A 22,823-nucleotide genomic window follows, 5' to 3' on the forward strand; every position below is an offset into this window, starting at 1 on the left:
CTACCCGACGATTTAACCTTTCTTGTAGGTAGGTAATTTGTTGGCCGGCACCGCCCCATACATTTGGTCCCAATACCCGCCGTTTCTGCCATTGCCCTAGAGGCGGACCCTCATGTATAACCTCCCTCCCCCCCTTTGAGTGACAGCTGTAGTTGTCTCCTGGTTGGATACATTGATTACACTCAGGACTGAAGTGTCAACTTTTAACCCTTTTTTCCCCTTAAACAGATGAGGAATATTACTCCTACTCGTGCCGCTGCGGGGGACAATATATCGCTGGCGAGAGCGACCTGGAGCAGACGTCCTTGGTGAACTGTGATACCTGCTCATTGATTATAGAAGTCCTACAAGGATCACACAGATGACAGTGATCAAGCTGAGAGCTGGAATCTGAATATTTATGGACTACATGTCATGTATGGTTTGTGCTTTTTTTTTTTTAACATAAATCAAAAAAAAAAAAAAAAAAAAAAAACCTCTCCAAGTTGTCCGAGAGAACTACCTGCATGGACAACAAAGGGGAGGAAGCAATATGGAGTCGGCTGGACACAAACACATTAATTGTGCAGGATTTCTAGGTCCGGATAATCCTGAACGGAAACGCTGAGCTCAGCAATTCTCGGTTCGGTCCAGTAAATCCAAATGTACACGGAGTTTGTTGTAACACACTCACTCATAGGTGACAGTCCTTGGCCTACATTCATGGCGTAGTCCTTAGTCGTAAGGATACATCAGGCTGATTCCCCATGTATCCTCACAACAAAGATTTGGGATGTAACCCCCAAAATTAAGGCTTTCACGCAGCTGTGCCTTGGAGAGGAGGAGGGAGGAGCGCTGGTCGCCCCTCCCCATAGCGAGGTGCAGTGCCCGGCTGTACATGCAGGAAACGGTAGAGCAAGACTGCATCGCGGCCGGGGCTTCATATCCGTCCACACAACGGCTTTGTGAAAGGGGCCTAAAGACCTTAACAACTTGCCCCTTTTTTGTTTCCATTTTTCACTTCCCATCTTCAAAAATCTAGATCTAGTTTTTGCCATTTAAAGAGCTGTGCGCTGCTTGTTTTCTGTGTAACAAATTGCATGCCATGTACTCGGAAGTTAGGGGGGGGGGGGGGGATTCCAAATGCATTTTGTGGGCTTTGGTTTTCATGGTGCGCCCCAAATACCATGTCTCCTTTATTCTTTGGGTCAGTATGATCATGGGGATACCAGGTTTATATAGGTATCAAGTTTTAATATTATGATAATGAGACAAAAGGCCTCTGAGTGTAACCAGAGCTGCTCCGTGCAGTAGCTTCTTAGGCTGTTACACTGTGCAGAAGCAATTTGACTTCAGGGTGCCGAAATATAATCTCACTGCAGCAGAGGGAGTCTGTGTAACAGCCTTTAAGCAGTATGGAGGGGTTTTGGTAACACCCCCAGGTTTCTACAGATTCTTTAGCAAAAAACTGTTGATTATAAAAAGAAGGAGGCCATGGGTAACAAGAAGATTACCACAGTCACCGTGCCCCAATCTGTTAGTAATGTCACTGGATTATCATGATGGTAGATTTCCTGCTGGAGATTCAGTGGCAAAAATAATTAAAGGGATATGAGGAAATGGTCCTTTACAAAGAAGATAGTGCAAAAGGTAACACAGATGTGTAAAAACTGGATGACCCACTTGTATTGGTCATATTTGTTATAACCAGAACACACATCATAAAAGTCCAGAACTAGTTTAATAAAAATCATAAATTAAAATCTGCTTTAAAAACACAATAAAAAGTAGTAAGTCGCCCATGGTCAATCCTTTATCACACGTCCATTAGGATTCTGCTGTAGGGGTCCAAAGGCGCTGAAAGGCCACAGCTGGAAAACAAGACAGAGGAGACGTGAGGTCAGAGGTCACAGTATCAGAACCACAGTACAGCCCCCCACAGAACTCACATTATACATGCAGGGCTATTACATACAAACAGGATTCCTTTATCTTGCCCAGTGGGGGCCCATATCAGAAAATATATATATATATATATATTATATCATTGAATTAATAAAGTCATAAAAGTTAATAATTTACCCTGAGAAAAACTCTTCCCCGGATCAGGGCGTACGGGACTGGTCCATAAATTCTAGAGTCTGTTGAGTTCTCCAGATTGTCACCTTCTAACCAGACATGGCCCTTGGGTACCTGTGAACAAGGAGGAATTCCAGAGTATAAACAAATTTAAAAAACTAGCTGCCACACAGTTCCCCCACATTGTGCAGGGCACTTTATAAGCTTCCCAAATGTCACCGCTGCAACACATCACTGGCCTCAGGTCATGTTCCAGTGAGGCCAGTGATTGCCTTGCAGTCTCTGTATGCAAGCTGGCCTAAAGGGAGGTTCTGTACGGACTGGCAGTGCTGGAATAAAGGGGAGAGTACAAGTTTAAGTGGTGTCCAATAATACTTTGCCTAAATCAAAATCCATCATGATAAACCAGGGACACTTACTCATAGATCCAGGCACAGTGACTGATAAGCTTATAAAATTGTCATCTTTGGCCTCCTTCCTTTTAAAATAAACTTTTATAATTATGTCAATGAACCTGAAGGGCTCCTGGGGTTGTTACCCCCTCTGTGCTGCAGCTTCACGGGCTGTTACACTGTGCAGAAGAACTTTTCCCCACTCCCACTGTGTGAGATTGCATCAGGCAGAGGGAGGGAAGGTGCAAGACAGTAACAGCTTGTAAAGCTACAGCACAGAAACACTGGTACCACCCCCAGGAGCCCTTCAGGCTCAGCAGCATAATTATAAAAGTTGATTTTAGAAGGAAGGAGACCATGGATAACAAATATAAGAAGATTACCACAGTCACAGTGCCTGGATCTATGAGTAATGTCCCTGGTTTATCATGCTTGATTTCCTTAAACCTAGGTAGGAACCAACACTTCATAATGTTGCACAACAGACTTGTGGACATTTAAAACACCCCCCAAAGGGTCAGTCAATGTTGACTATGATCTGACACCATCATGATTGGGTCCAATTCTTCAAAAGGTCAATGGGTCCTCGCCTTACTTTTTTGTACCTCTGGCAAACATTTTTTTGACAGGTCACATGACAGGATGTTTTAGACAAGTCACGGTGTTGCTGTGGCCTACCGGTGGCTACACGTGAGGTTTCATCCCCCCCCTCACCAATAGGGTGAAAACTCCTTAGCAAAAATGGACCATGAGTGCAGAGTTAAAATCCCTGTATCAGAGGTCAGGTAACATGTTCAACTCCCTCCGGTACTGCACGATTGGGAATTGGGTCTTTAGGATGGATAGACAATTAGCAGTAATGTGGACAGAGGGTTTTGGAGGTCGTCCGTCTCAAAGCAGAAAGCGCAGGGGCAACTTTTGTATCGGATTCCAATAATGGGAGGCGGCAAGATCCACCGGAAAATCTGCATCAAGATCTTTTGGATAAGCCATTGGGGGGGGGGGGGGGGGAGTATCCAGTGACACCACCATGACCTAACCGGATGTCCCTCTACCGGCAGGAGACCACAGCACAGTTCATGTGATATTTCACAGTGTTAAAAGGCCTTCAGCGAACTAGGACTAAAAACAAAAATATTTGATTAATATCTTCCAAGCAGAATCACGGAAGATCTACAATTATCAGCAGGACGGTCGGTCATTAATTTAATAGACTTCAAAGAGGTCATTAGGATGTGGCCCGAAATCCTGCTCTTCTGTGGCAGTAACAGCATGAAGGGGGCAGACACTCGTCAACATCCTGAGGCCACAGCCAAGGCCAGACCCGTTAGTGGGCTCGTGATTAGCTAAATGGTAATTGATTGTGACACCAATTACACATAATCTCATCATTTTATCGGAGTCGGCTTGTCAAACTTCTAATTAAGATCACAGTTCAGTCTACGTGCACGCGGGATCCACAACACATTGCCGTCACGTCCATCAAGGAGTCTATGGGAGGACTCTCTAACGTTTGCGAAATTAATGAGTGTTATCTGGGGAGGACGTCTGGGATTTTTGCATGTTTCGGAGGGTTAACAATACAGGTTTGTTGGCGCACGGTGGCGAAAAAAAGAAAATTTGGGTTTCAACTTTGCACGTTACTGTACCTCGCACATCATCGTGAAGGCAATAGGCCAACCCACCAAGATTACATTTTCTTTTATTTTGGTCAACTTTAGTTCAACCCCCGCCCCCTTTTTTTTTTTTTTTTTTTTTAGAAATAATAAAAAAATTAATATTGGCTTAAGGGGTCCGAATCAGTTGACCCTTATTCTCCACCGATAACGAGAGCATGGATCTCTTTTCTCAGGATGGAGGGGCATGCACCAGCTGCTCTGTTCCCCTCCTATGGGACTGGCAGAGATGCCCACGTACAGTGCACCGCTCGAGGCATTTAAAAAAACCTCCAAGTCACTTGATGCGATAAAAGTAGTCCAATCACGCCACACTAGAGCCAGGTGACAGGGGGAGTTTCGGGGTTGCAGTAAGTCTTCAGCACATCCAGGTCACATCTCCAACATTTCGAGGCGAAGGGCAGCAATATCAACCATATTGGAGAGGCTATGCAGATAGACGCTTATACCGGGGCCAAAACCTGGGTCAGGCAGGGTGCAGTTGGCATCTGGAATTATATACACTCACAGAAGACCAATAAAACGGTGCATTGTATAACAATTTTATTGGAATATTAGGATGATCTGCAAATACATGTCTATCCACGTACTCTCCAATACGGTGGAGATTGCTGGCCTTCGCCTGGACACACGCGTCTGGAGTGAATGGGACGTGGGGAAGATGATCTGCAATCCTGGAAGCTTCTCTTTCTCCGGTGTGACGAGATCTGATCACGATTCCAGTCAAAATCAGCTGATGCAGTAGAAGTGAAGAGCTGAGCAGATATTTTTATAGTTCGGGTCTGCCGAAAACTGGTCCAATTTGAATAGTCTGCTCCTCAAAAAGGAGATTTTGTCCACAAAATACACTGCAATGGGATTATTTTATACATGCTCCCCCCCCCCCAAAAAAAAAAAAAAATTGTGGTGCACAAGTCTAAAATTGTAAAACCAGAGCGTCTACATTCATGAAATCTCAACTCCATATAAAAAGTGATTCTTCCCCGAAACGCGTCCACGAGGGCAATTTTTCCTGGATGTAGAAACTTCTAACTCATTTATCATTTTAGACATTAGCACCACAAATTTTTGTACCTTAAATCTTTTTTTTTTTTAACCAAATACTATAGCCATCTCAAGTTCTAATTTTCGGAACTTTGGGGGAAAATGTTGGATTAAAAAAAGTACAGCCTTAATGAGCAGCCACTAGCCAACATCGTGGATCAGTAGTACCCAGTTTGGGGCATTTGGTAAACTGTATGGTCTCAATTAATCCCCCCCCCCCCCCCCCGGGCTTTAAAAAGGCAAAAATTGACTGATACCTAACCCCCACTTATAGGCTGCTCCGTACCTCTTCAGATATGACTCGAAAGATCTTGAAACAGGTTCAAAGACACAGCCCCCCCATTAGCACGTTTATCCATATTTAAGGGCCTAGTTTCCTTCCTGTGCTCTACGGTCCTGTACTCACTACATGGAACAGTATCTGCCCAGACTCGCTGCTGAAGTCTACCAACTCTCCGTTAGAAACCTCCCATCCTCCTATAACATGAGAAGAACTTTCCACCAGTGAAGACCGGAACAAGTAACACCTGTGCCGTGACTTTGTGCGACCCTACTGTAGCCGGTGACTTGGGGCCAGGGGAGCGGTGAATGGCAGAGAAGTCAGAGGAGAACAAGGCTTACAAGAGAACTTAATCTCGGTGGCAGATAATACAAGGAAATCTTTTCTTCTCGACTATCCCTACCGGGGTCTATTTAAGTGCTTCCCACTTCTGAACAAGCTTCAAAATGTAATTGCCTCGTCGCCTGCGGGTGTTCCCTTCACAAAAGCGGCTTTTGTGGCCGAACCACAGGTGTTACCTTTCTTGATTAAAATGAAATATGATGAAAGGCGACAGTAGCGAAAGGACAGCGACGAGCTCGTAATGAATTGGACTTGGCTTGATTGGGATCCCAGCAGGTTGTTTATAAAGTCACGTGACCGATTCCAACGGCCATTGTGAATTCTCAAACGCACAAAAGGATCAATGAACAAAGTTCGATATCTGTGTCCGTCTATCCAGGGGGCACGGTATCTAATCATACCAGCTGGGCGCCGGCGGCAGGACAGAACAAATATTTAGTTGTAACGGATTAACTTTCCGAAGAGTCGCAAGTAAAGAAACAACTTGTCCTTAGCGTAGTGGGGTCCTTAAACCCTTTCTATTCCATGGGAGTCCTCTGTTGGTCAATAAAAGGGGTTCTGGTCCTGCTTCAGACATTTCTATCCATTATTGTAGGGACCAGAACCCTTCAATCAGTTATCCTAGGAGCACCCAAGTTCCGGAACCTATACAGTGGTCAGAGCTATAAGCAAATGGCCTCCTCTATGGTATAGTGGCAGTGCAACCTTTAACCCATACACAATAGGCTGAAAGTTGTGCCCATGCATCACCACAGCTTAATTAGGCCGAGCATGCAAGTGTCCATAAAGGGAAGACGACAGACAGACCTTGTAGGATTGTGTCTTCCGAGGCCTTAAAATGGGTTGTCCAACTACATAAGTACTGAGTGGGCTTGAAACAATTTAAACTGTCACTGGTCCAAGGTTAGATACTAGTTGGGGGCCCCTTGAAGTGTAACTGGCATTCTAGAAGCACCAACGACCTCTGTACAGCACAATATACCACCCCTGAAACTACAGAATCCAGACCAGTCAAGGACAACATTGCAGAGAATAATTAAGCCTTCCGGAGCAGGGAAGAGAGACCAGGGATACACCAGCCATGACATGAACTGAGCCACTTGCCTCAGCCAGCACCAACTGTAACAAGATAGGGGGCGGTATCACGGATGCAGTCAGCTGCTATAAAACAAATACTTAAAAATAAGCGTCTCTTTAAGCTTGATGTCAGTATGTGTGTGAGACACTGCACGGAGAGGCCATGTACTATATAAATAACCTGATACAATACTATTGGATGGGGCGGAGAGGGTGCCGTTCTATAGATCGCCTCAGGCAGAAGAATTTAGGTTCACCACTGCCCCATAGCAGACAAAACAAAGTAAATAAATAAAATCCACACCAAAAAAAAATTCCAGTAGGGACCCCGCTAATGGCTCCAAGCGAACGCCACTTAGCAGCAGAAGTAAATAGACGAGCGCCTCGAAGCAGACCGCGCATTTGCAGTATGTAGCTATTGATTGTCCGGGAGCGTTGCCCAGAGACCTTTATCACACGCACAAGATGACAAAAAGTTACCATTCTACGGCTCGGGTTGTATTAGTGGTCATTAATAAGTCCTCAGTCTACTTAAGTGACAATGGAGCTGAATGCAGGCGCCATCACTTCCCAGAGAGGAAGGATTGTCAACGATGATCCATGAACATTATGATCAGAGATTAGGAATCCGGTTAGTAAGGTCATGATAGATTTTTTAGGAAACTGTGTGCGCAAGTCATATTAAAAAATTATTATATTGACAAATATTAAACAATTTTAAAACTTAATTTGAATCCCCTGGCAAAAAAAAAAAAAGGCAAATTCAAAATTTGTGGTTCTCTGGTTTTGAACATCCAATACTAAATGGGCTTTGGAGGTGTTCAGAAGTGTCACAACGCTCTAGTATCTGCAGCATTTCCATTCACGGTCTAAGAGTGGATTCACGTTGGTTTGTGTTTCACATTGTTCCCGTTTTGTCTCTGCACCAGTTTTATTACGTTAAACTTAAAGTTTAACATTGTTTATTAAACACTAAATGCATTATAACCAAATCCTACAGAACCAGTGATACAAATCCATAAGCCTTGATTAGAAAGAGGAGATTCCCATCTTTAATATGATACCAGGAGCGTGTTTTTAGGTGCTACAGAACAAAATAGGGGCTTCTGAATTTGCACTACTCCAGAAACCACTAAGAAGAGTCATATTTGCCTGACTTGAGGGGGAGGGGGGGGGGGATCTTACATAGGGAATTCTAGAAATAGACATTTCATCCCTTACTTGAGGGGGGCTGCTAGTTTAGTGGGTAAAAGCCAAACAATTCCAACTTTTAAGGCCCAAAAATGAGAGTCCTTTCAGGGCTGGCGTACAAGTCCTGATAAAGGAGTCTGCATGGCGACAGTACGTACATACGTGTGCCTCTTGATGAAGTCCGATGGGCCGCTTGTACAGACTTTGTCTCCTTCCAGTCCGATGACCCTCTTGCAGATGTTGATGCCGGGGTTGTTCGGACTCTTGGCAATTATAACATCACCCCTGAAATGTGAAACAAACAAAAAAATAAAAAAAATTCAAGGGCAAACCTCAACAATCACAAGAAAATAAAGCCTAGCAGTGTACTTTTAGCACCAGATCTGCACCTGGCGTCCTGACTGAATGCCAAGGCTTGAGAAAGTCCTGCGACGCTCCAGTGAAGCAGCGAGCGGAGGAGACCGAGCCAATGCTAGCGATGTCAGCTCATCTGGGAGCCGGCTCCCCCGTACTTCAGGCTGGGGACAGAAAGCACCAGCTGCCTACGCCAGACGAAGATTAGGGAGGGGGGAAGGAACCGGTTCACAGACACATGGGGGCAGAGATGGTGCTAAGGGGTTTGGAGATCCCACACCCGGAGATTATTTACCGGGGAATTCTTCCGATCTGTTTGACCTAGAAGCACGAGCCTAAGGATGACACCTTAGTCCGTTTTTAAGCATGCGTTTTCAGTCTGTTGAAAACGCATCAGTTAGACCGTTTACCATGTGTTTGGCTGCTAAACTATTAAGATAATTGGGAAAAAAAAAAAAAAAAAAAAAAAAGCGCGCCAAAAAGAATGACAGAAACCGGACTCCCCGTCTGGTGATCACTTACTTGTGAATGGAATAAAGGTGGCGGCTCAGGTTGTCACAAATTAAAATATCATAATCCTTTATGGTGGGTTCCATCGAGGGCCCGGAGCACTGCAGGGAAGAGATTGTGACTAAAACACCACCAAATATACATCATGCACCAAATAATACAGAGTAATAGGAATCACAATGGGGCACATTTACTAAGGGTCCGAACGCCGCATTTCGCATTTTTTTTCCCAGTTTTGCCCCGAAATTTTTGTCAAACGCGATTGGATTGTGGCGCATTGGCGCCGGCTTGCATGTGACAAAATCGGGGGCGTGGACGTCAAACAACCCGACTGATTCTGACAAACCACGGAATTTAAAAACAAAATTGTGTCACAAGCCAAAGCACTCGCATGCACCAGGGAAGAAGGTGAACTCCGGCGGATCTCAGCGGGGGGGGAAAGAAAAAAAAAAAAAAAAATTGGACGCACGATCTTAGTGAATCTCGTCAGACCCAAATCCTCGTGGGACAACGCACAGCGGGGATCGCGACGGGTCGGGTAAGTAAATGTGCCCCAATATGCCGCATCTCAGGAGATTAGTACTAGGCCCAAATCTTCATCCATTGGTACTGGGGGAACTGAGGTCAGCAAGAATGAGAGGGGTTGGTCTATAAAAAGGACGGGTGCCATAGAATTTGAGGTTTGCTAATACGGCACCAATATTTAAAAGGTTTTCACCCAACCTTAGGATGGGCAATCGCCACTAGATTAGCAGCGGCTCAACGCCTGGGACCCCGCTGATTGACATGTGCTCTCACGTAGCCCGTTTGGGCTCCTGAAAACAGCTGTTTGGGAAGATGAAACATCCGATCCACACATGACATCCAGGCCACAAAACACAGACTAGGTCACACAGGCATGAATGTCATCACAGACGACCCGTTGGGTGCAGTCGGTCACCACAAGAGCCAGGGTCCACAGTGGGTTTTGCCTTCCTCTATATAAACGCTGTAGGAATTAATTTGCCAGTACCTTTCAGCCTTGTTAAAGGGGTTGGCTTCTACCTCATATGGAATGGCCAACCCCTTTAACTTGATATATCATCAACCAACCAAACTGATCTAACAGAACCAGTTCTCAGAACCTCATCCATTTCATCATCGTGGGCCAATCCTTTCCATTTCCCTATAATGGAGTTCAATGTTGCCGACTCCTCAGTCACCGGTATTGGGAGTCACACACCGGCTTCTGAGCAGATTGCTGACCAGGACACATACACATAGAAGACTAAAGAATACTTACAATCACTATTTCTCCAAGATACTCAAACGTACAGTGAGCGATGCAGCCATACTGAACGGCGTAGCCGAAGAAACCCAACGCCTTTCCGAGAACCTTCCGGATCATACTGGAGCCTCTCGCGTTACTGCAAGTAAAATAATATATATTAGTTACCAAAATATAGTTTGGTAAATTTTTTATTTCTACGCCTTTCCTTTTGCTGACACTCGCTGTTGTACTTGGTACTTTTTGGAATCTGTACTGTTGACTCAGGGAATGTCAGACTTTGTTCGAGCCGAAGTTCACACCGCGCTTTCTAAAAATCCACTCATTACCCCCCCCCCCCCAAAACTTGAGCTCTGATTGGTTGCCAGGGCCAACTATAACAGTTCTGATCTCAAACACGTCTGATAAATCTCCCCAAAGACAAAGTGACAGTCGGAGACAGTCACTAGGATGAGAGAGTCAGACACAGACAAAGTTAAAAAGTTTTTAAAAAAAAAGACACATCAGCTACAGAGACCGTCTGTTAACCCTTTCCATTTTGTTATATCCAAGAGCATTTATTTACTATCCTGGGCAACACCGGGAGCTAAAGCTGGTACATTATATAGGAAAGAGGAAAACGGGGAAAGGGTGTGGATGCCACCGCAGCGCTGTACTCCTCATGTATACCCTAGAGAGCTGCTGTACTCCTCATATAGACAACAATGGACTAATGACATCTGCAAAGTGTGTTGAAAGAGGTACGCTGGGATCAAGCTAAAACCCATTAGTGGACCCCAGAGGTCCAATAGTGAAAACCCACTATAAAAGGCCCATTTCCTAGTGGTTGACAGAGGGGCCTCCAGAATAATTTTATATCTTGTGGGTCCAACTCTAGTCCAACATTGGAAAGGGCCATTTTATGGTAGCCACAAATTTCGTGAGATACCCATCATCATTGCTCCAACACATCAATTTAAAGGGACCATGTTATATTGTATGTCCACCAAGTAATAGAACAGGGGTCCCCATCTCACTAATGAATGGAACAGTTGGTCGAACATGATTCTTGCCGCACAATTTACAGTCTTTCGGAATGCCAAAAGTTGCAGAGTACAGTACTCCAATATCTCCAACACACACCATGTATACTTGAGTATAAGCCTAGTATAACCCAAACTCTGCTTATACTCGAGTAAAAAAAAATAAATTCTTTCAAAACTCACCCTTCTGGCTTCCCCCACTGCTGGCTATATACTGGGAGATATTGGCTGCCAAGCTATATACTGGGGGGCAGGTGCTGGCTATATACTATGGGGCAGGGTCCGGCAGGCCCCTGGGGAGGCTGTGACCAATGCATTTCCCACCCTCGGCTTATACTCGAGTATATACGGTATAATATTGTGTGACTGCTAGGGCCGCGATGGCTCCAGACAAACCATCTTCTCTGAATACATTTTCCGCCCTCTCCGTTACACAATTTTTTTGATGTTTGTAATATTAATCACAGCGCGCGGTGGTGGAAACCGCTTTGCTCCTCATGAATGACATCCAAGAGATGGGAAGGGATTAGGTTTGCAGTTACTGCCAGTTAAAGCACCAGGTGGCTTTTTCCTGCACTGAAGGTGTTACCGATAATCCCATTACACTGCTACTAAATCTCACCAACATCAAAATTATCAGCGACGTTCCCTTTTCATCCCATCCTTTCCAAGCGACTGGAAGGAGCTTCACCTGAAAGAAGTCAAATCCACATGCAGCTGCTGTTTTCGCCGGCAGGCGACTTCCCGAGAATGCCAATCGCCTTCCAATTTCGCCGTGCTGGTGGGCCCCGCTATTCCCTGCCCAATAATACATCTGTTAAGAAATCCTACAGCTACAAATCAAGTTTAATCCTACCAGGGACCTCATGTAGGTCTCCTCTTCCAAAAAAGGCAGCAGGCTTTGACTGCCTATCTCCGACACCGTCAAGGGAATACCCTTCAAATCCCAGACCTACTTAGAAGAATAAGCCAAGGATCACAAAACATGACCTCAAAAACCTTGATATAACTATATTCTGACCCGGAGGCATTCATTCTTGGTGGAGATTAGAACTTTGCATAATAAGATTACACAGCAAGAGAATGATATCAAGGGAATATCCATATGCAGTCTCTTGGTTTTTTTTTGTCCCCCCCTCCCCTCCTTTTTCTGACAGCACAACATTCAAGGCAGACAGCGGAGCCTGACCAGTCCTTGCAGGAAAAAAAAAATCCACATGAATTAGTCCTATTACATCTCATTGACCATTCCCTGGAGACCTCCGGCTTCTGTTTGCCCTACTATTTACCCCAAGCAGTTGTCCAAATAAGACGTACGAGAAAAATTAAGTCAAGAAACATAGTAGAGATAATAAGACGACACATTGTCCGTCGTAATCTGGGATTATGACTATTAGCATAAGAAAATGGAGAAAGTTAATAAGTTAAATCTGAGAAGGGGGGAGGGGGGTGACTGGATGACAACGTAGGGCTGAAGCTACGATGCATATGAAGAAGACATCCAAAAAGTTACATTTTAAAACAAAAAAAAATGTCAAGGGGTTTATCGAAAAAGCACAGGAATTACAAAATAAATCTTAGTTCTCCTTGAGGAACGCCAACTAGGAGGAAGTGAGAGCAAAGCATCCTGGGTAGAGACCATGTAAAACAGGTGGTCATGCAGCATCAAAGACAAGAATTGTCTCAGAAGATTTCCATAATCAGATTTGTAATATCTCTTGTGGTTCCAGAGTTATTAACGCAGCTGTGCATCACAGGGAACGTTCCAGCTTCTCTACGCTACGAGTTGTCCCTGGTGCTGAGCATAGAGCGGAAGGTGCTGGATCCAATCATTATGAACCTACACAAGATCCTCTAAAATGTAGAGATTTTAAACCACACGAGATATAACAAATCTGATCGCAGCAATCCGTTCGCTGAGAATTCTTTCATGTCCTACAGGACCGTCAATGAAGTGGAAAAACTTGCCCTTCTTCCAACATGGCAGCCATCTTCTGAACATAGTCTACAAGATAAGCCCCCCCCCACACCCATTACTTGTTGTGGTATCAGATATGTAATGGTCCCATTTCTGAAATAAAAGCAAGTCCTGTGACTTTTGACAACACCATAGATTAAATCAGTCTCATCAGGAAACAACCTCGGCCAATATTCCAAGTCATGCGTGATGGTTCTACTACTATGGGTTGGATATTGCCCAATAAGATTGCCAGGCCCAGTAGCAGTCAGCAAAGACAAGTTTCTTCTTTCGGAAGGAAAGCTACGGTTGCCTGAAAGCCATACAGGAATCTTGCCGAACGCCTCCATACACATGCAGATCAGTAAAACACTACCCATATGCAAAGTAGAAGAAATACATGAATCCTCAACTCCACCATGAGACATGCATTAGATGGTTGAACATAGACCTCAAACCTTTGGTCAGACTCCATAACAGTTGGAGGACCAGGTCCATCTAGAACATGCATACAAGACAAAAATATTTGATTGGGGGGGGGGGGGGAGATATTAAAGTTGAGATTGGAACAGAGGCCTTCAAATGGTCTCAGATCCTCTGTATTAATACAACAGACACAAGTAGTCCTCATCCAAGAGCATGCTGGTCCAGTGGTCACATGCACAGCGCACAGGAGTGAGAACCACTGTGGAATCATGGAGGTCTTCTGGAATTAGTTTTTTTTCCCCCATTACATTTTTGAAGTGCTGCCCCCCCATTTGTGCAAAACAAATTTCCTATAATACCTGTAGTCAAGGCGTAAAGATTTTTATTTTATGAAAAAAAAAAACCTATAAAAATGTTCTAACGACAAAAGGTTGGACTGTTAACATTTACCTACGAGCCGTCCACAAAGTAAACCCAGACAAGAAGATGGGACTTCTATTTGGGCAGTGACCCAGTTTAATGATGGCCTCCTCAGCTAAATATCATCTTGCCACCTCCTGAAAAGCGCTGATGATTGCCGGGAACCCCCCGAGCTTTGGGCTCAGCAACCTTAATTTACTAGAAAGACCTTCAAACCGGTAGCACGGCAAGCGAAGAAAGAAAGGGGCCACCTTTCATCTTCAATGGAACAATATAAAAGTCTTGCCGACACTCAGCGCTTCAGTTTAGGAGACTTCAGTCTGGACCTGAAGGATTTTTATAAAGAAAATGGAGGGAAAAAAATAGAATCCAGGAGAATCTGGTAAATTACAACCATCAAGAAATTACTTGGTGAAGGATGGACCACAACATGGACACTTTAACGATAGGTCAATTTTCTTACACCCTTCTCAATAGAACTTCTGATGGAGGCGATACACCGTAGAAAAATTTTCAAATGCCGACAGTCCCCGGGTTATGCACAAGATACGGTCCACCTAAAGAGGACCTGTCACCCTGTATAAGCAGCTCCTAGTGCCACCCTAGATGTAGTAGGGTTAAACTGATAAAGTTATCAGAACCTTCCGATAAAGCTAACACTGCAGTACATAGCACTGAATGCCGGACAGAGCTTATAGTGGTCCAGTGTATTCATGAGGGGGTAGTCCCCTCCCCTGGACCACCCATCACACACCATAGGGTGGCCGTAATCGTAAGGTTCCGACAAAGCTAACACTGCAGTACATAGCACTGTGAATGCCGGACAGAGCTTATAGTGGTCCAGCGTATTCCTGAGGGGGTAGTCCCCTCCCCTTCCCTGGACAGCCATCCCACAACATAGGGTGGCCATAATCGGAAGGTTCCGATAAAGCTTGCAGTGCTACACCTGGGGTAGGGCTAGGAGCCGCTTACTTCAGTAAGCAGCTACTAGAAGGGTTACACAGGGTAACAGGTCCTCTTTAAGTTGAATTTGTATGCAAGTCGGAACAGTTATATTTTATAATTTTGTTTATAGGACAAAAAGTTACTCCACGTGGACTCTTCTCTTCATCTGGCAATAGTGAGACCCCTTCTTGATGACCACCACATTAGATTTGTTATCCATGGCCTCCTTCCTTTTAATAATCAACTTTTAAAGTTATACTAATGAGCCAGAAGAGCTCTGGGGGTGTTACCAGGCCCACTTTGTGCTGAGGCTTCACAGGCCGATACATCCTGCTATAATCTCAGTGGGTTCGGGGAGTGCTCCTGCACAGTAACAACCTGTGAAGCTGTAGCACAGAGAGGTCCTGGCTCATTAGCTTAATGTTAAAACTTGATTTTTGAAGGAAGGATTACCAGTGTCACGGTGCCCGGATCTATGAGTAAGTGTCCCTGGTTTACCAGGATGGATTTTGATGGTAGGTTCCTTTTAATAGTTTTTGTTGCAAGTTTCTCTATTTAGCACTAGCTGGACATTTACATAAATAAACTACTACCCTGAAAATGGCAAAGGAATGATTTTTTCTTTTATTAATTGGGTTACATTTAATTTAAAAAAAAAAAAAAAACCCTATATAAATTTTGTTTTATAAATACATAATTTTGCTTATACCCAAAACTACTAGTAACCCAATACAGTCATTTAATAAATTTGCTTTCCATATTAAACATTCTGGGGGGGGGGGGGTGTATATACCGTAATTAAAAAAAAAATAAATAAATAAAATATATAATTTTTTTATACACACACAGGTATATAAATATATATATATATATATATATATATATATTTATATATTTTTTTAGAAAATAAAAAAATATATTCTTTTTATTTTTTAATTATACACTTTTATTCCCCCCAGAATGTTTAATATGGAAAGCAAATTCAGTAAATGACTACTGGGTTACAGGTAGTTTTGGGTATAAGCAAAATTATGTATTTAATATATTACTTTCTATAACCAGGATGTGTTTCCAGATTCCGCTCACATGCGAGTGTCATAAAAAGTCATTAGAAAGATCTAAATATCAAATTGAAGAAGAGATGATGTACAGTCGTCGTTAATCCCTTCAAAATGTTTTTTTTTTTTTTTTTAAATCCATGAATAAAAATTCATCACTTTTAAATACGCCGAGGCCATCAAGCAGGAACAATAGCATATGCACAAAAGGAGGTTTTAATAAAATTTCAAAGCCCACAAGAGCCGGGGGCTCATTAAAATTATAAATTACACAAACATGGAATGAAGATTTTTAACTGTGGTGCGGCTAAGCAGATTACAGCAAACCCCCCCCGCCCCCATGTTCCATCTGAGAACACATCATGGACTTCCCAGATGGGGGCTTGGAACAAGGAATTTTTTTTTTTGTATTTTAAACAGATGACAGCCAAGTGTGTGGATTCTGTTTGTGCTGCGATCTTAACCACCAGGCGTTTTTATTTTTTATTTTTGCACTTCCACACCTTTAATTTTTCCCCATGTACAGAGCTGTGTGAGGGCTTGTTTTCTGCGTAACAAATTGCCATTCATAGTGATTGTATTTAATATTCCATGCCGTGTACTGAGAAGCGGAAAAAAAACCAAAACAAAATGAAGTGATATCAGTGGAAAAAACGCATTTGCGACATTCTCTTGTGGACTTGGTTTTTATGTCTTTCTATGCACCCCAAATGACAAGTTCTCTCTATTCTATGGGTTGGTATGATCACAGGGATAATACATTTGGTTTTGTGTTTTAATATATTAAAAACCATATACAGGCAGTCCCCGGGTTACGTACAAGATAGGGTCTGGAGGTTTGTTCTTAAGTTGAATTTGTATGTAAGTCGAAACTGTATATTTTATAATTGTAGATCCAGACAAAAAAAAAAAATAAAATGTTGGTCCCAGTGACAATTGGTGTTTAAACATTTTTTGGTGTAATGGGACCAAGGATTATCAATAAAGCTTCATTACAGACACCTTACAGCTGATCATTGCAGCCTGGGGCTGTAGTAAAGCATTCAGACAGCTTCATCGGAGGTCAGAGGGGTCTGTCTGTAACTATGGGTTGTCTGTAAGTCGGGTGTCCTTAAGTAGGGGACCGCCTGTATTCAGTCTACAGAGCCGTGAAGTCTTATTTTTTGCAAGATGAGCTGACGTTTTCACTGCTACCGTTTTGAGGACTTTGCGGCCTTTTGAGGACTTTGTTAAATTGTTTTTATATGTTGCCAATGGTGAAAAAGTGAAGTCTGGGATATTTAGGTGCCATTTTCTGTTACGGGGGTTCAACGCCTGAATTACCGTTATATTTTGCTAGACCGGACACTTTGAGATACTGATGCCCAACATGTTTATGAATTAACTTATATTTTTTTTTATCAGTGCTAAAGAAAGGGGGGCAATTTGAACTTTTGGGCGTTTTTGTAAAAAAAAAAAAAAAAAAAAAAAAAAAACAATTTAAGAGTTTCAAACCCCCAAGGGTACTTTAACAATAGGTTGTCTGCCTGATCCTACCAGGTACCATCATACTACAGTATGGCAGTATATGGGTATTTTCCAAATCTATTACAACATGCAAGTCATACATTGTAATAGATGTGCCACAATGAGACAGCCTGGGGTCTCTGTATGACCCGAGGCCAGCAGGGCAACAGATCACTGCTCCCCGATGATCTCATGGGGACTGATGTCAAACAAAGATAGCAGTACCCATGCGCTGCCATCTTTAAAATTCCACTAGTGGCAATCAAAGGGTTAACACCTATGATGTGCGCCAGCAGTATTCAGGAAACCCCGTGTCCCTGAAGAGGGCTCACTTTTTTTAGCGCTCCATGACGTACATATACTGTTAGGATTCCTTTAAGTATTAGTTTGGCCCTCTAAAACAATTCCAATTTCTCATGTGGCCCAATGGGATAATTGACCGCCCCTGGTCTAGTGGAGGTTGGGAGTTCATTCCCATATAAACCAAAAAAATTATTTTAATAACAGGAAATAACTTCGAGACCTTGAGTCAGGGGAAGCCCTGGGAGATGTAGAGACCCAATCTCTGCCCTGCCGATGGCCCGGCACATCTATTCAAAGAATTCCCTGCCCAGTGTCTCCTCTGAGGATTCCCCTGTAGACCACCACTAGGAGTCTAAAATGGCATTCAGTCCCGAAAAATGACAGAAACCCATTATAGAACTGTTCCAAGTATGAAAGGAGCAAGCAAGTGCTGAGGTTTCGATACACAGTGCAACCCTAGTCAAGCAGTTCGATCTTATGGCGGTGTCGCATCCACTTTACAGGCCAAAATGTTTGCATCTCAGCCCCATTCACCCCAGGATGACCTGATATTGATCATAGATCACAAGGATAACAGGAGGCTGGAATATCCCTTTAAAGGAAACCTACCACCACGGATCTACCTATTAAGTTGTAGAGCCTTTTTAGGGCTAATTCTTTAAAGAGGCTACTGGGGCGTGGAGTAGCTGGAGCCGGGACTACATGGCGTGGCTACTCCACGCCCCAGTAGCCTCTTGCGTGCCGCCTACTATGTCATCTTCAGTGCGCAGCTCGTCTAAGAAGCTAGGTTCTGCACATGCGCAGTAGCTCAGACTTCAGAGCCCAGACATGCGCAGAACCCAGCTTCTCAGACAAGTGTGCGCAGCTACCAGGAGCTGCGCGCTGAAGATGACATAGTAGGCGGAACGCAAGAGTCTACTGGGGCGTGAAGTAGCCGCGTCATGTAGTCTCAGCTCCAGCTACTCCACGCCCCAGTATCCTCTTGTAAATTTTAATTCACACAACATTCACATTTTCTAAATTTATGGGCCACCAAAGAATTAGAAGGGCTATACAACTCTACATGAGAGGAACCTGCCACTGGATCTGCCTTAATAGGTAGATCCGTGGTGGTAGGTTTCCTTTAAGATAATTTTACTGAACGTTCAACAATACCCAATACGGCGTTCATATTTGTTAGATGATGAACACATCAGATAAAAACTGTTGTATCCACAGAGAACCCGGATGTATATGTTGCCCTTTGGCCTTCCAAGATGGACCACCTCCGGTGACCTACTACAAGCGGCTCATTCTCTCCGTGCAGGATTAGGAACCCCACCGCCGCTGGTAGGAGAACATCTGATCTCTCATCCTATTCTGAGGACTAGAAAGGAAAATGAAGTCATCTTTACCATCATAATTCCAGCCCCACGCTGTTCCCTGCCCCAGACCCAAATACCTCAACCCAGCGTGAACCCAGCAGGGCGCCAAAGACACATCACATGACTACCTGGTCAGCTGACCGCGCAGCTAATCTGATTTGTTGACCATAAAACATTAACCCCTTTAACCACAATGCTCTGGAGTGCGAAGCGTGACAGACCCCTCTGGCTAAAGAAGGGTTAATTGGCACCACCCAACGCCACCGCATTCCAGGGTGGATGAGGGAAGAGGCTTTCGCACAGTAGAACGGCAGACGCCAGTAAGAAGATTAGGGGGAGAGAATGCGATTGATGACCGCGCAGATTTCTAACCGTGTTTACAAAAGGAATCCAAGGCAAGAAAAATGGACGACGGAAATGATAACACGGATAATGGGAATAAAGAAAACAGCCGGGAGATTTCAGGGCAGACGGAACTCGGCGCTAAATTAATCCCCATGGGAGTGGAAGGGAGAAGGAGGGAAAACAATATAGAAAACGTATACAAGAGGAGAATATTGTACATTTAGAACGTCATGAGAAACCCAAGGACATCAAATAGTCAACCCAAGATGCCACATTACCATCATCTGATTGGACGCCACTCAACCGATTGCGCTGCAGAATGCTCTCTCTAGCGACCGTTCTTGTTATCAAGTTCATTCGTTTATACATCAATATAGACAGATGGGTGGGGCTAGACTACTCCATTCAAGGGTTGGATAGTGTAGAGGCTAATTAGGTACCAAAAACTTACTTGAAGCTATGCTAATTAGGCTCAGATGTGGTCCAGGGCTGGAGAAGAAGTTTGGCTCCTCCCATCTTACAATGAATGGAGGGGGTTGTCCCCCATTGACAAGATTGGGGATAACAGTGAATAGTGGGGCTCTGACTGCTGGGCCCAGCTAGGAGAATGGGGGTCCTGGTTTCATAAACTGGAGAAAGGGAAGGTCGAGCGAGTGTCCTGCTGCTCCATTTAATACATAGGGCGACATGTATCTGTATTTGGACATTTCTGTGCAGGTTTGTTGTTTGTAGACTTTGAGTGAATTTTCGCAACTATGCCAAAGTCTTAAGAAATTTGCAAGTGGTGGTGTCAGTTTTCTTTGATTAGCGGCTTTCTTTTTAGAGCAAATTAGAAACCTTTGGTGCAAATCGAAATACAATTGACCCATATCCCAACTTTATGGGGCACATGTACCATTTGTTTTCTTTTGCCTCTTTCTAGAGTATCTCAGCAATCAATAACTCCTGTCTTATTGCCTATGAGGCTGCCCAAGATAGATATATGGACCATCCCTTTAAGCCAAGTTACCCACAGGATAGGAGGATAACTAGCTGATGGGCGAGGGTCCGACTGCTGGGAATCCCAGTTTCCTAGAGAACAGGGATCCAATTCTTACTAGTGGGTGGAGCGGTAGGACCAAATACAAGGGGATTCCTTGTTTTCTAATCAGTCAATGGGGAGGAGCTTGTACACATCCTTAGGGAGGAAACTGATCACATTCGTTATTGCTCTCTTATTTTATAAAAATCACAAGAAAAGCCGAATAGCTGTCAGTACATCATTCTGATTGTATTACTTGAAGAGGATTATTGGGCATTACATAAAGTACATCTATCCCAAATGCAACCAGTCACCAAATTTTACCCATGAAACACCAACCAAGTACGGTATGAAATGTCCCTTCTAAAATTACCTCTGCTTCCAAAAAAAAAAAAAAAGTCATGCAAAAAAAAAATGGCAAGAGTCATATTTGCCTGAGATAAGTCACTTTTAGAGGCTACAGGTGGAGAAATCACTTCAGACACCCCTATCTTGAGGTCTTTAGCAACTATAAGTGACATTTTATAGATAAGAGTCTCATCTTTCAGATCACATCAGGCTCTGTGGTCTACAGAACCAGAGATACATGTAGTTAAAGACATAGGTGGGAACTGGATCTATCTGTAGTTCACATCCCCAACTATTTCTTTATAGGAAAACTACCATCAAAATCCATCATGATAAATCAGAGACAATACTCATAGATCCAGGCACCGGGACTGTGGTAGTTTTCTTATATTTGTTATTCATGGTTTCCTTCCTTCTAAAATCAACTTTTAAAATTATGCTCATGAGCCAGAAGGGAATTCCCAGGGGCCCTCTGAACTGTAGCTTCACAGACATTCTCCCCTTCCCCTAGGAAGTTTCCCATTATGAGGGAGAATTGCTCATACAGTGTAACAGCCTGTGAAGATACAGTACAGATATGATCATAACATACCCTACCTGAGGGGGAAAGTAGTTTAATGGGGCAAAATCCCTTTAAGGGGGTTTGTCCCAAGATTGATTATTCCATAACAACGAGGGAACAATAACAGGGTGATCAGAACACAGTACTGTTCCAAATACTGCTACCCCCCCCCCCCCCAAGTGATTACCAGGGGTAACAGCTTTTGATCATATTGCTATATATAGGATATTGCTTTGATCTTCATTTATTCTTTGAATTTTTATGCATTCTTCAATGAAAAAATTCATCAAAATAAGTTTTACATTACATGAATTTAGAAGAACAGACCTGCAATAGGTCCCAAATACTTAAATGGAGAATTAGCCTGCAATTCCCCAGACACCCTGTAGATATTAGGGGCGCTGTCTTCAAAAGAAAGTCACACTTCAGTTTTGTTTAAGCCTGAAGTGTATACCATCTACAACGCCCTGGCATACATTCTATGATGCCCTGTTTTCAGCCTTTACACAGTAACAAGACTTTGTAAACCTAGACATGCCTAACCTTGGACTTTGAGTTTACTGCCCCTTTAAGACATTTCCCTTAAGAGATAGAATTAGGGACTTTGGATTCCGCACAGACACCGTGGACGTCACTATAAGCACAGAAAATAAAACCTGCCCCCCAAATCCGTCCAGTACACTGCACATCACCTACCGGTACTCACCGCGACAAGGATGTTATGAGGCCGGACTCCTGGCTCCAGCTCCCGGCACACCTCTAATAAAGCAGCCAGTGATTGGCTAGCTGTCTAGACTCCCGCACTCTGATTGGTTGCCCAGACGTCATGGAATCCCAGAATCCTACGCGTTGTTGACAGGTGGAGCAAGATGGCGGCGCCCGGTGTCCGCGGCGTGAGTGATGGAGCCGGGGCTGAGACGAGCTTCAGGAGGAAGGTGCGGGGGAAGCTCCCGGCCATTAGGGGCGCCCGGCCCTCCGTGCACAACGGCCAGCTCCTCGTCTCTACCGGTGTCCCCTCTCTGGATCACATACTAGGTGTGTGGAGGCGACTGTCATGTGTGTACAGGCAGCTAGACAGCAATATAGTGTGTATACAGTCTATATATACAGTACAGTGTGTGTATAATGTATATACAGTCCATATATAATAGGGCGTACACATCTATAATACCCCCCAGAGACTGAGGATACGGCGTATACATCTATAAGACACCGCAGAGACTGAGGATACGGCGTATACATCTATAAGACACCGCAGAGACTGAGGATACGGCGTATACATCTATAATACACCTCAGAGACTGAGGATACGGCGTATACATCTATAATACACCGCAGGGACTGAGGATACGGCG

General features: G+C 43.8%; 3 protein-coding genes across 10 annotated transcripts in view; 2 read left to right on the plus strand and 1 right to left on the minus strand.

The window, feature by feature from the left end:
• Positions 1-1,843, plus strand: part of DNAJC24 (DnaJ heat shock protein family (Hsp40) member C24) — a 72,617-nt gene extending 70,774 nt beyond the window's left edge. For all 4 annotated transcript variants that reach the window (XM_072118589.1, XM_072118587.1, XM_072118588.1 and 1 more), the window contains exon 5: positions 229-1,843. In XM_072118589.1, coding sequence (XP_071974690.1) covers positions 229-365 — 137 coding nt within the window. In that variant the 3' untranslated portion in view covers positions 366-1,843. The remainder of the gene's footprint in view (positions 1-228) is intronic.
• On the minus strand, positions 1,702-22,332 carry IMMP1L (inner mitochondrial membrane peptidase subunit 1). Of its 2 annotated transcripts, none has more exons than XM_072118583.1 (6): positions 22,175-22,332; positions 10,207-10,330; positions 8,937-9,025; positions 8,219-8,345; positions 2,062-2,172; positions 1,702-1,850 (listed from the first exon to the last, which is right to left on the minus strand). In XM_072118583.1, exons 2-6 carry the CDS (start codon positions 10,309-10,311, stop codon positions 1,785-1,787), a joined length of 498 nt encoding a protein of 165 aa, XP_071974684.1. In that variant the 5' UTR covers positions 10,312-10,330; positions 22,175-22,332; the 3' UTR covers positions 1,702-1,784. The 2 variants fall into 2 exon arrangements, with proteins under 2 accessions (XP_071974684.1, XP_071974685.1); XM_072118584.1 differs by having other exon boundaries at positions 22,165-22,273.
• ELP4 (elongator acetyltransferase complex subunit 4) overlaps positions 22,265-22,823 on the plus strand; it is a 202,630-nt gene continuing 202,071 nt past the window's right edge. For 2 of the 4 annotated variants that reach the window (XM_072118578.1, XM_072118579.1), the window contains exon 1: positions 22,268-22,503. In XM_072118578.1, the coding sequence (XP_071974679.1) occupies positions 22,338-22,503 (166 nt within the window). In that variant the 5' untranslated portion in view covers positions 22,268-22,337. Of the gene's footprint in view, positions 22,504-22,823 lie in introns of all 4 variants that reach the window. The other 2 variants (XM_072118582.1, XM_072118580.1) reach the window with 2 other exon arrangements.

The sequence above is a fragment of the Engystomops pustulosus genome, chromosome 7 (genome assembly GCF_040894005.1).
Source record: "Engystomops pustulosus chromosome 7, aEngPut4.maternal, whole genome shotgun sequence".
NCBI classification, from domain to species: Eukaryota; Metazoa; Chordata; class Amphibia; order Anura; family Leptodactylidae; genus Engystomops; species Engystomops pustulosus.